Source organism: Gymnogyps californianus, chromosome 1, assembly GCF_018139145.2.
Source record: "Gymnogyps californianus isolate 813 chromosome 1, ASM1813914v2, whole genome shotgun sequence".
Taxonomy (NCBI): Eukaryota; Metazoa; Chordata; class Aves; order Accipitriformes; family Cathartidae; genus Gymnogyps; species Gymnogyps californianus.
Window position 1 is genome coordinate 163,898,738 of NC_059471.1, and position 13,926 is coordinate 163,912,663.

At 46.3% G+C, this 13,926-nt stretch overlaps 1 protein-coding gene across 1 annotated transcript in view; it reads left to right on the plus strand.

The window, feature by feature from the left end:
• Window positions 1-6,106, plus strand: part of PLBD1 (phospholipase B domain containing 1) — a 40,302-nt gene extending 34,196 nt beyond the window's left edge. Inside the window, exons 9-11 of the mRNA XM_050901565.1 lie at window positions 3,020-3,205; window positions 4,337-4,443; window positions 5,856-6,106. Coding sequence (XP_050757522.1) covers window positions 3,020-3,205; window positions 4,337-4,443; window positions 5,856-6,023 — 461 coding nt within the window. The 3' untranslated portion in view covers window positions 6,024-6,106. The remainder of the gene's footprint in view (window positions 1-3,019; window positions 3,206-4,336; window positions 4,444-5,855) is intronic.
• The last annotated feature ends 7,820 nt before the right edge of the window (window positions 6,107-13,926 follow it).

The following is a 13,926-nucleotide window of genomic DNA, read 5'->3' on the forward strand; positions in this document are numbered from 1 at the left end:
ACATCATGGCAATGGTGCACCTGTGCAGAGAGGCCAGGCTTAGAAGGTTCCCTGAGTTACTTTTCAGCAGTGACTTGAGAGAGCTGCTGTGTGGGTTTCCCTGTAGGACTGAGCCCAACCGCTGGGCTTGGGCACACAGTGACCACTTATTCCCTCCTAGGAGATCTTGTGGCTGCTCTGTTCTGGAAGGTGGCAGCATGTACTAGAAGTTACATATTATTTTACATTTTCCGTATGGGTTTTCCCAGGTATCAAAATGGACCTAACGTAGTAGTCAGTCTCTGGTAGCTTAAACATTAGAAGGGCAGCCCTTAGCACACAGCGTGGGCTAAGCACTGCAGGAGTGCTGCCTTAGAGACGTCAGCTGCTGTAAGTCAGCACTGCTGCTGTAGGCAGCAGATTTGGACTCCTCTATGCCATGCAGGACACCAGACAAGTCCCATCGAGGCCCCTGTCCTGTTCCCTGGTGCTTGGAGCAGCCCAGGTGAAGGAAGTTTGCCTTTCTCAAGAGCAGTGCTGGCTTAAAGTGTTTACAGAGTAGCTGACCCTGGCACGCTCCATAATTGCCTTGTAGCTGGTATCCAAAGATAATGCACTTCTAACACTCTGGCCTGGTCAGAGTGAGTTTGTACCAGCATTGGCTTTTTAAGTCTTTCAAGCATAAACCTAGAAACAACAGAGAACGATAATTGAGTTCTCAGGTGAACAAAGGCAGGCATTGCTGTAGTAAGCCCTGTATCTGAGGAAAAAGGAAGCATTTTCTTATATAGGTTTGAAAATGGAAAGATTTTTTTTTATGGCTTCTGTCAGCTTGTCTCTGAGGCCAGTACAGGTGAGTTCTAAAAACCAGGAATCTCTTATGTTGCCCTTTCCAGGCAAAGATGCCAAGGTGCTTTCTGTATGTTGACGAAGAAAACTCGGGAATCCTTTAGAGGAGGTGGGGGAGAGCAGTACTGTCTCCAGTATAGGGACAGGGCACAGGAGAGGGCTGCAGTTCACGTTTTGTGATGATGACCAAGTAGTGCATCCATTTCAGCATCAAAAGCATCACATCAGATCAGAACCTAGGATCTCAGTCTCTTCCACCATACACCTAATCTTCTTGTTGCTCTGTCTCTCGATATTGCTGAGATCTCTTGCTCTGATGGGCAGAGGAGAAAGGCATTTTGTTTCAGAGAACTTTTGCTGCCTTCATGTTGTCCTCCTCACCCCCCTTTCAACCTTACACCATCTCTGACTTGTTTTTGTCACCGTTCACTCTGCCGGGCCTAACAGGCAGGTTTCACTGGCTTATAGCAGCCCTTGGGTAAAGCCTGCCTTAGGTTGGGTGCTGCACTATCTGCATGGGCTTTGCAGTCTTCCAGAGCCTGAGACACAGAAGAACTTTCTGGAGGAGAACTTCAAATAGCTGCTTCTGTTTTAGCAATTTAAACAAAAAGTTTTTCCAGATGGGAGAAGGGAGTCATCTGTGTGCCCTGTGTTCATGTGAGACAATAGCACCTTTTGAATCACAACTCAACCCTACTGGTTTGGAAGCTGATGTATCCATATCCTCCGGCCTGCATCATTAGAGGCTGGCAAGTATGCTCATTTCTGGAGGACGCCTGTATTGCAACGCAACATGTACACAACCTGTTTCCTTCAGGTAGCCTCTACGTCGTGTAAACAAATGCCAGCAGACAGAGTATTCCAGTCTGCTGCATGCTAGGCAGGACCCAAGCTGGTAAGGCCTCCGTTTAGGCAGCGTTCCAGTGCTTATGCTGTCTGCATATCTGTCCTTCAGGAAGTTTGGTTTGTATCTGTGTGTATCACTCCCAGTGAGTCCCAGTTGATTTTCTTGAGTATCTTACAGCCAGACTCCTCATGTTGTGCTGGGCTGATGTTAACACATGGAGCGCTGCATTTACCAGTGTCTGGACAGTAAATCTCTAAGCCAAATCCTGGTGTGTGTGATTTGAGAAGCAACATTCTCCACTGACAAGAGGAATGCTAGTGCTTTGGAGAGAACCTGAAAGTGTGTGGCTCTTGGGACTAGCTCATGTTATGTACTCTCTGCCTAAACACTCCTTGGTGCCTGCCTTGCAAAAACAAAAAAATTCAAAATTAAATGTTAAGGTATAGGTATCTATTTTTATTTCTTCCAGGACTTGCTGTACCCAGATCCTGACCTGGATGGTCTCCTGGCTCTTTACAAGCTTTTCTGCTTTCTAGAGTAGTCTTGTTTCAGGCAGTTGTATGTTGCCTATGTAAAACTCTCTCTGGAGTTCTGGCTGGTAACCGTACTCTTTAGAGTTAACAAAACTGCAGGATTCACACTTGCTCTTGGAAGAGTTAGGGCAGGGCTCTACTCTGCTGATCAATCGCTGCTTAACCCTCGAAGGCAGATACTGGCAAACATGCAGCTATCCCCCATCTTTCCTTATCACTGTGTGCAACCACAGCTTTCCAGCCACCACTGCACAAAGCGTGTGTGTGTTCTTTGCTGGCCTGCCTCCTGTTCACCCCTATTAGCTCTGTGGTCCGTGTGTGTTTGTGTGTATCCGCCCGTCCCTGACATCTCAGCATGGTGTATTACTCTGCCTTGGGGAGATGGGAAGGGGGGGGAACAAAGGAAGTGACTTCAAGCCTCTTGCTGGGAAGTTTGGTGGAGGTAAATGATCTTACACTCCTCTGAGGCAGAGCAGGGAAACCTCTGCAGGAGGGCTGTGGCTGCTCTGCGTGTTCACCTTAGACTCCTGCGAGTCTGATCTCAGCTGTTTTGCAGGATGAGTCCTCAGGGTGGAAGTATGGGGGCGGGTTGCCTGGGTACAGTCTCCAGTGGTGTTATACTGGGAGTCAACCCTCGTCATGCCAGTGACTATTGCCTTATTTTCTTGTGCTCAAACCAGTTTGGTGTGTTATTCCTCGACATGCTGTTAAGGCAATGCAGCATGGAAAATGGTTTATTTCTCTTTTTTGATATAAGCAAGAGTGATCAGCTTTTTGAAGTGATTAACAGATTGGGTTTTGTCTTTGGCAGGTTACTGGCCTTCATACAATATCCCTTTCCATGAAAAGATTTACAATCTCAGTGGGTATGCAGCATATGTTGAGAAGTATGGCATGGATTTCTCTTATGAGCTTGCTCCAAGAGCAAAAATCTTCCGTCGAGACCAGGGCAAGGTGACCAACTTGGAAAGCATGAAGTACATCATGAGATACAACAGTAAGACACGTGTTTATGTACTGTGGAGCTGATATTAATAAAGCAATGTTACTTTTATTTCTTGGATTATAGTGGAAAGCTGCAGCCTCACATACGGATCAGTTATATTACTCTAGGTGCAGAGCACACACAAGCAAAAAGATAACACAAGCTTACTGTCGAGGTAGGAAACTAGGCTAAAATTATTCTAACAGAAATGAGACTCGGTTCCTTCTAGAACAAGGGCCCTTGGGCTTGCTCTTTGGCCTTTTCAGAGAGTTTCTGACACTCTGTAGACTGCTGTTACCTAATATATGTACAGTCTGTCAATCTTGAAAGCCTTAAATCCTAAGCAACAGTTAGGTCAGATCAGACCAGAGAATTTAGTGTAAAACTTCAGGTTTTTTCCCTTTTCAGGCAAATGATCTTTGGTGGGTAATGCTCTGCTCTGCTTTTCCCTGATAGGGTTCTCCTTAACTGGATTAAAACCAGTTTAATTAACTTCTGGCTAAGCCCATCTCTAAGTACAGATAGCTTTAGATGCTATATTTTCGTTCCCAATTATAGGGAGCATGCTGATTACCGGGCTTGGGGTTTGGGAGGCCTCTCCCAGGGTGGGGTATCGCTACAGTTTGGACTGAGTAGCAGCATGCTGATAGACATTGAGGCTTGTCCACCTTCCCCTCCTAGCTTGCAGCTACTACAATGGTTGTTCAAAGGCTTTGCTCCTTGCCATTTATTTTAGTCCAAAACAGTAAAACAAAGGCTCTCACTGCTGCACTTTTTCCTTCCCTTCACCCCCTTTCCTTTCTCTTCTGCTCTTCTCTCCTGACAAAGTTCCTGCAAGCTTTTGTCATGTGGATGTTTGTGCAGATGTCTGTGGTTAGAGGTTGGCAGCGGTGCCCCTGGGATGCAGAAATAGCTGTATGGACTTGGATTACGAGCTTGTCTACTTAATGTCCTGTCTCGAGCACTGACTTCTAGCTGGTACCTGGGGAAGAGCATGAGACCAATGTGATGGACCTGTGTTTCTGCCAGCACACTTACCCAGCTTTTAGTGGCTCGGGCAGTTTGCATCAGCTTTTTGTGAGGGGACTAACTTGTTTTCTTTTCTTTCTTCCTTCCTTCCCTCCCCGCCACGTTTTTGCCCAGACTACCAGCGTGATCCGTATGCCGAACGCAATCCTTGCAACACCATTTGCTGCCGGGAAGACCTGAATCCTTCTTTTCCAGTGCCTGCAGGCTGCTATGACTCCAAGGTAAATTACCTCAGTTTCAATATCTGCTGAATGTTTGCTGCAGCCTGTTTGTGCTCCTGTCAGACCTGTAGCATGTTTCCTGCACTAGGGCAGGCATGGCCAGACCTGTCTGTTTCCTCTTTTCATGTTGTCCCAGTGCTTGGGCAGATCCTGAGATAGTAATTCTGTGCAGAGTCCTATGTCCTATCCCCGACACCAGTCCTGGCACAGTGGCAAAGGGCAGAGGATACAGAGGGAGGTATGTGAAAGAGTTATGTCCATGGGAACTTGTGGTGTTTAGGGGTTAAACCCCAAAGCCTTGCAGTAGGAGGAGCCTAAGAGAAGGCTGAAATAAGTCTTCACATCATTCAGGGAAGGTGACTGTTGTACAGCCTCAGCCTCCTGTTCATGGGGACTGTGTCGGTGCTTCCCCAGAGCCCACAGGAATGTGTTTTCAGCCTCACTTTATCTTCACCTTTACAAAAGCCTGGCTCTCTAGTGAGTCACCCTGCTGCAGGGCTCCACCTCTCTGTGAAACTGCTTTGAGCAAAGTTTGGTAAAGAACACTTTGCTTTCTGGGGGGATGTGGAAAAATCCTTATACCCACTGTCCTGGAGAAAGCAGCAGTTTTTCTAGGCAGCTCGTATGGTATTTTCACTGTGAGGGGTAATACCTGAGTAAGCAGCTGTCCAGCCCTGGTGCGCTGGGAAGTCGTACAGTTTTATCCTGTGGGGTCCAGCCTGCTGCGTTTCTGAATTATGAGTTTGGTTGCTAGGCTGGGCCCTGTGGAGGCTGTTTTTGGCATTGCTAGTGCTGTGTGTCCAGTCAGCTTGCACAAGAGGGGCATTGAGAGAAATAGTCCAGAGCAGAGGCAAAACCTGGCAGTTATAAACACTAAAGGCAATTTTAGTGTGTCTGAGTGTTGGGAAGATGGAACAGGCTGGGAACCTCTTGGGAGATAATGAAGGAACCGGGCAGAGTCTGGGCAGCAATATTAACTCTGTGCTGCCTTTGTCCTTTCCTGAATTACCCTGACAGTGCCCTAGGGGACAGCCCAAGTGCTTGACACACAGCAGAGCTTAGGTCAGACCCTCTAGGCTGCCTGCTGCAGCTCCAGCTCTTTTGGAGACATGCAAACCCAGGGAGGATTGTCCTGAGGGTGTATGTGCTGCCTCTCTCACCCTGGGTAGCGCAAGGGCTTAGAGGGCAGCGTGGGTTTGTGCCTTGCTACTGCCCTTCAGCACTGGCTGTTTTGTGGCTGAAGGTGCGTCTGTGCGGGGGAGGAATGCTGCCTGATCAGCATGCATTTCCCCTTGCTCACTTTCTTTACCTTATTGTTACTAAATCTCACGGAGCTGTTCCTGCTCTGTGGGATGGGTGCGTGTCAAACACCACGCAACCTTTTTGCTCTGAACTCTGGTCCTTTATTACAGGTGTCAGATTTCCGCCTGGCTTCAGCGTTCACAGCCACTGCAATCAATGGCCCCCCAGTACAGGGTGGTCTCCCTGTCTTCACCTGGAGACGGTTTAACCACACGCGACACCAGGGCCTGCCAGAATCATACAACTTTCATTTCGTCACCATGAGGCCGATCCTGTAAAACCAGCATTATTATTCCCAAATGGAATTTTTTTTTAATGGCAGTTTTCATTCCTGTGTGTAATAAATCGACCTGGATGTCCACATCCCTGTGCCTTACCTGCATTCCCCTGTCCTGCCTGCTAGGCACTTTGTACTGACATTGGCCACCTCGGTGCAGCCCAATGCGTGTTCTGCTCTTCTGAGCTATTTGGGTGGCCCTTCCTCTGACTAGGATTGATGTGAAGCAGGCATGGCACTGCTTTCCGGTGATCTGAACCATCGTCACAGCTGTTCCCAGAGCAGGAGTGAACTGCAGTGCGATCAATGATGAGAGTGATCTATCTCTAGTAGCACCATGGGACCTGCCTCCAGGGCTGGGCCAAGCCAGGTGGCTGCTGTGGGCCATGGTGGCCTTATTTCAGAGCTGGCTTGATGTTTGCCTTTTGTCTGAGCAGTGCCTGTGAGGCGTGCTGCAAATTGCTTCTCATCCAGGAATGTCACTAGTGGGGAGAGAGTCAAGGCTGTGTTCTCCATGGCAGATCAGTGTGCCTGTTGCCTACATGGCATGGCTTTCAGTGGCGTTTGCAAGAGTTCCTTTGTCTCACCAAAGCAGCGTGCAATGGTCAGGCTGCAAAAGGTAGTGAAGGGATGTGCCTGGTGACTTCTGAAAGCAGCCTGATACTTTTGGAAACACACCCCACACGCTCCTGCCCACCCTGGGCTGCAGTGTAGCAGCAGGGAAAGCACTGTGTGTGTCTGTGCAATGGATCTCTTACTGATCGGCCCATGCAGTTGTTCAGTGACCTCTTTGCCTGCTCCCTCAGCTGTGGAAGTGGAACGTGATTGATAGTGAGATGGCCATGAGGGCCGGGGCTGTACGTATTACTCTTAGTTACCTGTGTTTACACTGAGTTGAGTCACTGGGCTGTTTTGTGCTAGATGTTATACATGTAATTAAGTAAAACAAAATAAATATCTCTTTCTTCATGGCCTTGATGGTCCAAGTTAAACAGTGCACAGCACTCCTGTATTATGAAGGTGAAGAGTGAGCAGTGTGAGGTTTTGATCAAGCCCCTGGCGTTTAGCTTGTGTGATGGGGAAGGGAGTGAGTTACTGCAGCATGGGTGAGGTTCTACCCTAAATATTTGGCTGTCACAGTAGGGCTGATTTCTGCCAAGGGAAGAGGGAGACCAAAAGTTACAGCAAAGCTTTTGCTGAGGACGAAAAATCCATGCAGGGACTGAAGTGATTTGTTTGCTGGAGCAGAAGGAGGTAAGTGCGAGAGGCTGGAGAGAGCATCTGTGCCATGTGCAGGGGCAGGAGGAGTGGGTGTGATACAGGGGCAGGAGAGCACTGTGTTAAATGACTAACTGCTGAAGTACTCACCACAGAGCTGCTTTTTGCTCTGCAGTACAGCTCTTCGTTGGGTAAAATTCACTGAGCAAAATTACTCAGCTGTGGTACCCAGACATGCACAGCCACACCGTAAGTGTATGCATCGGTGCATGTGCCAGCTGCAGCTGTGCCTGTGCTGGAGGGGGGTGAGTGTGATGTTTGCTTGGTGCCTGTTGTGAGCCAAAAGGAATGGCAGTGCTGCACAGGTGCTTTCCACCAGAGGCGGTGGGGAGGAGGCATCCTTAGTCACAGAGTTTTAAACACAGCACCCCCTCCCTTTACTCCTAGTGCTGAGGTTCTCTGTCAGTGAAGGTGTCTTGCTTGCCCACAGCTGGGACTGCAGGGACCTCAGCCCCTGTGTCAGCCCTTGCCCCTGTGTGGCTTGTCCTTGCCCCAAGCTCTGTGTGCACAGACCACCTCCATGTGATGTTTTGCAATCCCAGCCATCCCTCCCTGCCCTGTTCCAGCTGTGCTGAATGAAGGGCAGTGGGGCACTGGGACTTGTGATGTCCCCCTAAGCATAAACAGCAGAGCTCAACCAAACAGCCCTGCCTCTCTGTTGGGCCCTGGCAGCTCTAAGTGTGGGGAAGGTCTACCTGCCATGTGTCACTTACTTACCTTGTGTTGTTTGCTTGGAGCCTGTGAAGGCCTGTTGTTCCTGCTGGCCTGTCATCAAGGGTGTCTCGCCCTCTGCCTGGTTTGTCAGCTTTGTGAGCTCTCGCTGGGACACTCTGTTTGCAGCTCCAGCCTTACAGGGCAGCAATCTTGATGCTTTTTGGCTAAGCACCAAATATGAACTAAGCCCTTTTTGTATAGCCCTCAGGTGTTTGCAGCTGATCGCTGGCTGCCTTGAGAGACGTGTTATAAACTCCTGTACTGGGGACTGGCAGCTACAGAGCCACTGCCACAGATTGAATTGAATTGAACAGGCTGTAACAGGCATGAAGGAGCACGCGTAGAAGAAGGAATGGAGCTGGGTCATGAAGGGCAGTACAGGGATCTGAGGTGACAGCAAACAGAGAACCAAGAACTGGCTGCTTGTTTGAGACTGGAAGCACAGAGTGGCTGGAGGATGGCTGTTTGCTACTTTACTGTCACTCCTAGGCGACACAGCAACGTTGCAGGTTGTATTTACTTACTGCCTTTTCACCCAATCTTATAATACTAATGGAAAAGTATCGTTTAAAAGTTGGTCCCCAGGGACTAGGAAACTGCCAATTGATTACTGTGTTGGACAGTGTTCTCGATCCAGGGCACACCTGCATGCTTCCCCCTGCAGGGAGTGGAGGCATGCAGCAGATGTGACATGCCCATTTGTAAATATGCACGGAAATGGGAGAGCTGCCTTCCTCCCACCTTGAGCCTCCTACCCTGAGGCAGGAGCTGCTTTGTGCTCCAACCCAGAGTTGTGGGAAAACAGAGCTCTACTTTTAAGAGCCCTTTTCTGAGTAGATGTTTACGTGAGTGGGACCTTACGAGCCTTAGGACTCTAATCCATGTGACTGTGGCTATTTTTTTTTTTTGCCTTTGGTTGTGCTGTTAAAGGTCACTGCATTTCTCTTACTGGGCTGTCCTATGTGCTTCCTTTGTCAGCAGGCCAGACCGGGTTGATCTGCCAACCATGACCACAGCAGCTGGGTCCAGCTCCTCTCCCCAGCACAGCAACATCAGGGATGAGAGGAGAAGGCTTTGTTCGAGTAGGGCTGCATGGACCTACTGACAGCTTAATTCTCAGGTGGCTGCATAAAGTTAAAAGGTCTCTTTCAGCATTTTATTCCCCTCTGCAGATCTCAGAGGAACATGTGCTCTAAGCAGAGGATTTGTGGCAGAAGTTGCCCCCTCTTTCACACCCTGCTGCCACGTTTTTCCAAGTCCTGTGGCTTCTGCCTTTTAAACTTCTGGTTTTCAGGCTTGGCTGGAAAGGGACTTAGTTGGGGAATGGAATTGGGAGGTGGTTGTAATAAACCTCTCTTGTAATAATAAAAAGAAACCTGCTGTTCAGGCACTAGAAAATGTCTAAGAGGAAATGAATCCTCCCAGCAAGAGGCCCAGAATTACCATATCTAATGCAAGCTTTTGCTTCCTTTACCACCCCCCTTTTCTGAAATCCAGTCAGATTACTTCTTGGCCAATTCCTGTTTTTTTTTCAGTTTGTTTCCTGACATTACACAGTAGAAGCACCAGTGAGCTACAGAGGTGCGCTTTGCTGTATGTACTCTGCTCTGTGGTTGTAGCACGTCTTGTAGCACCACTGAGTGTATGGCAAAGCTGCCCTGCAGCAAAACCGAGTACTCTGGATGTTCACTTACTTCACTTTATACCAGCACAAACTGCAATTACAACAGTGCTTGAGCAGAGTGGTTACACTATATTTTGCAATAAAACTAATGGTCTAAACTATGCAGTATGTATACTCTTATTCTAAATAGGCAGTTTGAGAAACTCAGGACTTTTAAGTATGATTGTGTTCAGGCATCACTTCATGAGAGTCCATCATCTTTTGGTCAGTGATGTGAAGCAAGGAAACTAATTATTACCATCACAAATTAATGTGCTATACCTGGCTTCTACCCTTGAAAAGCAACAGGGTGGAGGGGCACAGACTTTCTTGATCCCTGCACTAAACCACCCTTCTTGTAAAATGTAATCATGTAACCCTGATTTCATTACCCTTGACTGATGCAATTAGTTCTGTGCACAACAGCTTGCCCCCTGGCTTGAGAAGCATGGCCAGTCGGGCATGCCATGACCACTGCTGCAGGCTGATGGCTCTAATGCTGAAGGGTGCTGTGAAAAACCAAAGTAATCTCCTGTACTTTGTCCAAAGCCTCTTGCTAAAAGAATGACCATTTTTTCAGAGGTCAAACCCAGCCCCTTGGAGGGAGAGGAGAGCTGCACCAGCTATTTGGTTTCCATTCCTGTCCCTGTCTGGGGCAACTTTGGGGGGTGCAAGTTAGTCCAGTCTGCCTGTCCAGGACATGCAGCCCCTCTTTGCTTTGCAGAAGTGCCTGGCAGGTGACTTTCCTGAAGTTACAGCATTGCTTTCATTTTTTGCTTCTCTGAGAAGGCTGGGAGGACAGCATCACGTAGTTGACTTCCTGGGAACAAGCTAGAGCCAAACCATTGCTGCTCAACGTTACTTGAGCGAGGTGGCAACGCTTCTGAAGAGGAAGAGCACACACTGGGCTCTTTTTGAAAGAATTGTCTCCTGAGATGTCTGGAACTAAGCACAGATGACTCGAAATGTTAAAAACCCAGTAGTTTATTTCAAAGTATAAATTTCAGGCTTGTCAGACAAAACCCCACTACAGTTAACACAGACACACACACTAATCTACAGTACATAAAAAAATGGGGAGAGCTTGCAACTGCCCAGTTTAAATTGGACATTAAATCAGTCCTACATTTTTTTTTTTTTGTATTTACAAGTCCAGCTGCAAAACAAAACAAGAAATCAGATTCTCAGTTTCCTAACAAAGGATTTTGCACGTTTGACTCCCAATAGCCAATAAATTACTAAAGCTGAACAGGACTCCCCAAACAGCTACTACCCAGTTATCTTATTTACAGCTATACCCCATTAAATTAAGACAGCACTTCAAATATATATATATGTGTGTGTGTATATATATATATGAGAAAAAAAGAATGCTCAGCCTGCATAATGACAATGAGAAATAAAGATGCATTTTAACAGGTACTTAGAAGGAATGAAAAGGAAAATTTATTCATTTGCTTTCTCCTAGCTATCCTTATTTTTTTCTTTCTCCCCTCAGAAGGTGTTTGGAAGGGAATACAGATTTTGGTGGCAGGGCTGGCTCAGTGTCATTTGAACTCCTCTCCCTCCAGTGTTTTCATACAATGCCCACCCCTACCCAAACCAACAAATTAAAAAAATACGTATTTCATATATCAAGCTTCTATTTAAAAAATCTGGATAGATATTTTTGACTAAATGAAAATACTCAAGAGTTTACAAGACAACAGAATCACAGCTTGATTTTGTACAGTGTATGCAATACTCTTAATACTGGGGAATGGCTGTTTGGGGAGCAGGAACAGATTTGACCTGTCCCTACATATAATACAGATTCTAATTTATTGGACATTTAAGACAAACAGCATAAAGGGCAGGCTGAAGTGACTATTTTTGTTACAGTACAGAATGGTGCTCAGATCCTACTATTGGGCCCAATTGTGCTCCCACTGAAGGCACGAGGGGTTTTGCCGTTGTTTTCAAAGGAAGCAGGGCAAGACCCCTTATTTTTACAGGGAAGACACCACGGGCATTTCCGGCCTTGTGCTAAAAACCTTGGGATGGGTGAGTGTCTCAGTGCTTGTGCTCAGTGATCTAACATGGCCAGCGGCAGCACAAAGAATTCGAAGGGGCAAAGTCTAAGGCCAACTGCTACTCCTAGGGAAGCTGGTCGGAGCATGGAAATAAATACAGGCTGAGGGGAACCTGCCTCTGCACCCTCATGTTTTCTGAAGCTGCCACTGCAGATGCACTACAGCTGCTATACCTACAGCCTGCCCCCTGCCTAGGGTTTAGTTATTTGAATCCAGTAAAGCTTTTTTAGACATATACTGAAATAAAGAAGGCCAGTGAAGCTGTAACTAGGACGAACGCAGTGGGAAGGAACAGCGTTTTGCCATCAGCACTCCACAGCAGGGCTCCTCTCCAACCAGAAACTGAACTAACTCAAGTTACTTTCAACCTGGACATCCAGATGCCCTTGTATCACACAGAGAAAACAAACCAAACCTAAAACAAACCAGAAAGTAAATGAGCATGGAAAACACAGCTGTCGAATCAGTGCCATATTTGCTAAAACACGGGGAACGAGATCCAAGGTGGTACTGCTGAAATGTCGTGTACCCAGTGGCAACAGCAAAACACTAAGTCAGGAACAACTTCATACCAGGCTACTGAAAATAAGATGGAAGAAGTTGCATGAAGTGCAGAGAAGAAACTAACACCAACCCTTCCACTTAAAAGCCACATAGAGATTTTTAGCATATTTAGAAGTGGATTATTGGAAGCCTCCAGCAACTAACACTTTCATGAAGAGCCCAGTCTAGAAGCACGGTGTTAACAGACTTGTACTGAATGTTCCCAGATATTTTGGTAATACTTTCAAATAAAGCCTATTAAATGAAATCAGTTATTTCTGAATGTTTGTTGCTAGCAGAAATTTAGTTTCTCAATAGTTTTATTGTTGAGGTAAAGGATAATAAAATAACCAGCCACCTCACAACCCAGCGAAAAGTGCCATGAGTCAAGGAATTAAGCAATACTCCCGTTTGTTAGCATAAGGGGTGAATACTCACTGCAGAGATCTGCTCCACCATGAAAATGATTTCACAGAAATGGCATAGTGCTCTCTTTGTGTGTCAGTGATTCAAGGACCTTGAAGGTCTCCAAACCAAACTAGGCATTTGAAAGTCAAGCCATGCTTTATCACATACTGTGCCACCACTACTTGCTTAAGATCCTGAAATCCTTAACAGCTCTGCTGGGATGAAACAAAACAGAAGTCAGCTTTCATCCCCCAGCTGCGATGGCTTCAGTCAACAAACAGTAGCTAGCTTATTTCATCTATTCACAAAAAATCAACTGCACTCTGCCATACATAGCAGAAATGGATCGATTAAGCCAGAAACCAGTTTTTATATCAGTCCAGTTGAGAACTACATCTTTCTTTAGTAAATAAAGATGAGTCTTCTTTCTCTAAAGATACAGCCCACAAAACCTCCAAACACAATACCAGACCATCCCTAATAATACCTCCATTGGAGGAAAGAAAAAAATTCTAACACAGCACTCTCACCCTCCGCCTATCCCAAGCAAGACAAAGCTAAGAACAATTGTGACCTAAACGCAAGCACAAACTATAGAAAAGCTCATACATAGTTTGGGCTGGAATCACAATTAAGTAAGTAGCGTAAGTTCTAGGTTGCATTCTAAAACTCTCGAACTATAAAACGTCATTGTACTGATATGGCCAACGGCCCTTTGGTACCACCTCAAAGACACATTAAAAAAATTGCCCAAGGACTTGACAGCCATCAACTGGAATGAACTGCTCTTAAGGACCCAACTTTCTGTAAGTAGACTAAATGCATTATTAAGTAATTTATTCTTTGAAATAGGCTGACAAAACATTAAATTAAAAATAGAAAAATTCAAGGCATTATTGATGATTGGCACCAGTAACACAGGGACAACTGTTATTCAAAGGAAAGGTTACACATTGTTCATACATGAGATTCAGTGTGAACCTTCTCTCATGATACTTGGATTCAGACAGAATTTTTGCTTGCCCAAATCAATAAAACTGCTACACTGTAAATGCAAGTTCCCATACAGAGAATATTTATTACTCACCTGACAGCAGTGACAATCCCAGCTACATGAAGGAGTGCAGCAGAATAGTATAGACAAAAGTCTACTATGCAGCTTCTTTCACTGTAAAAGTTCTCAAAGGGAACACAGCTAAAGAACCCATAATCTCATAGCGTATTTC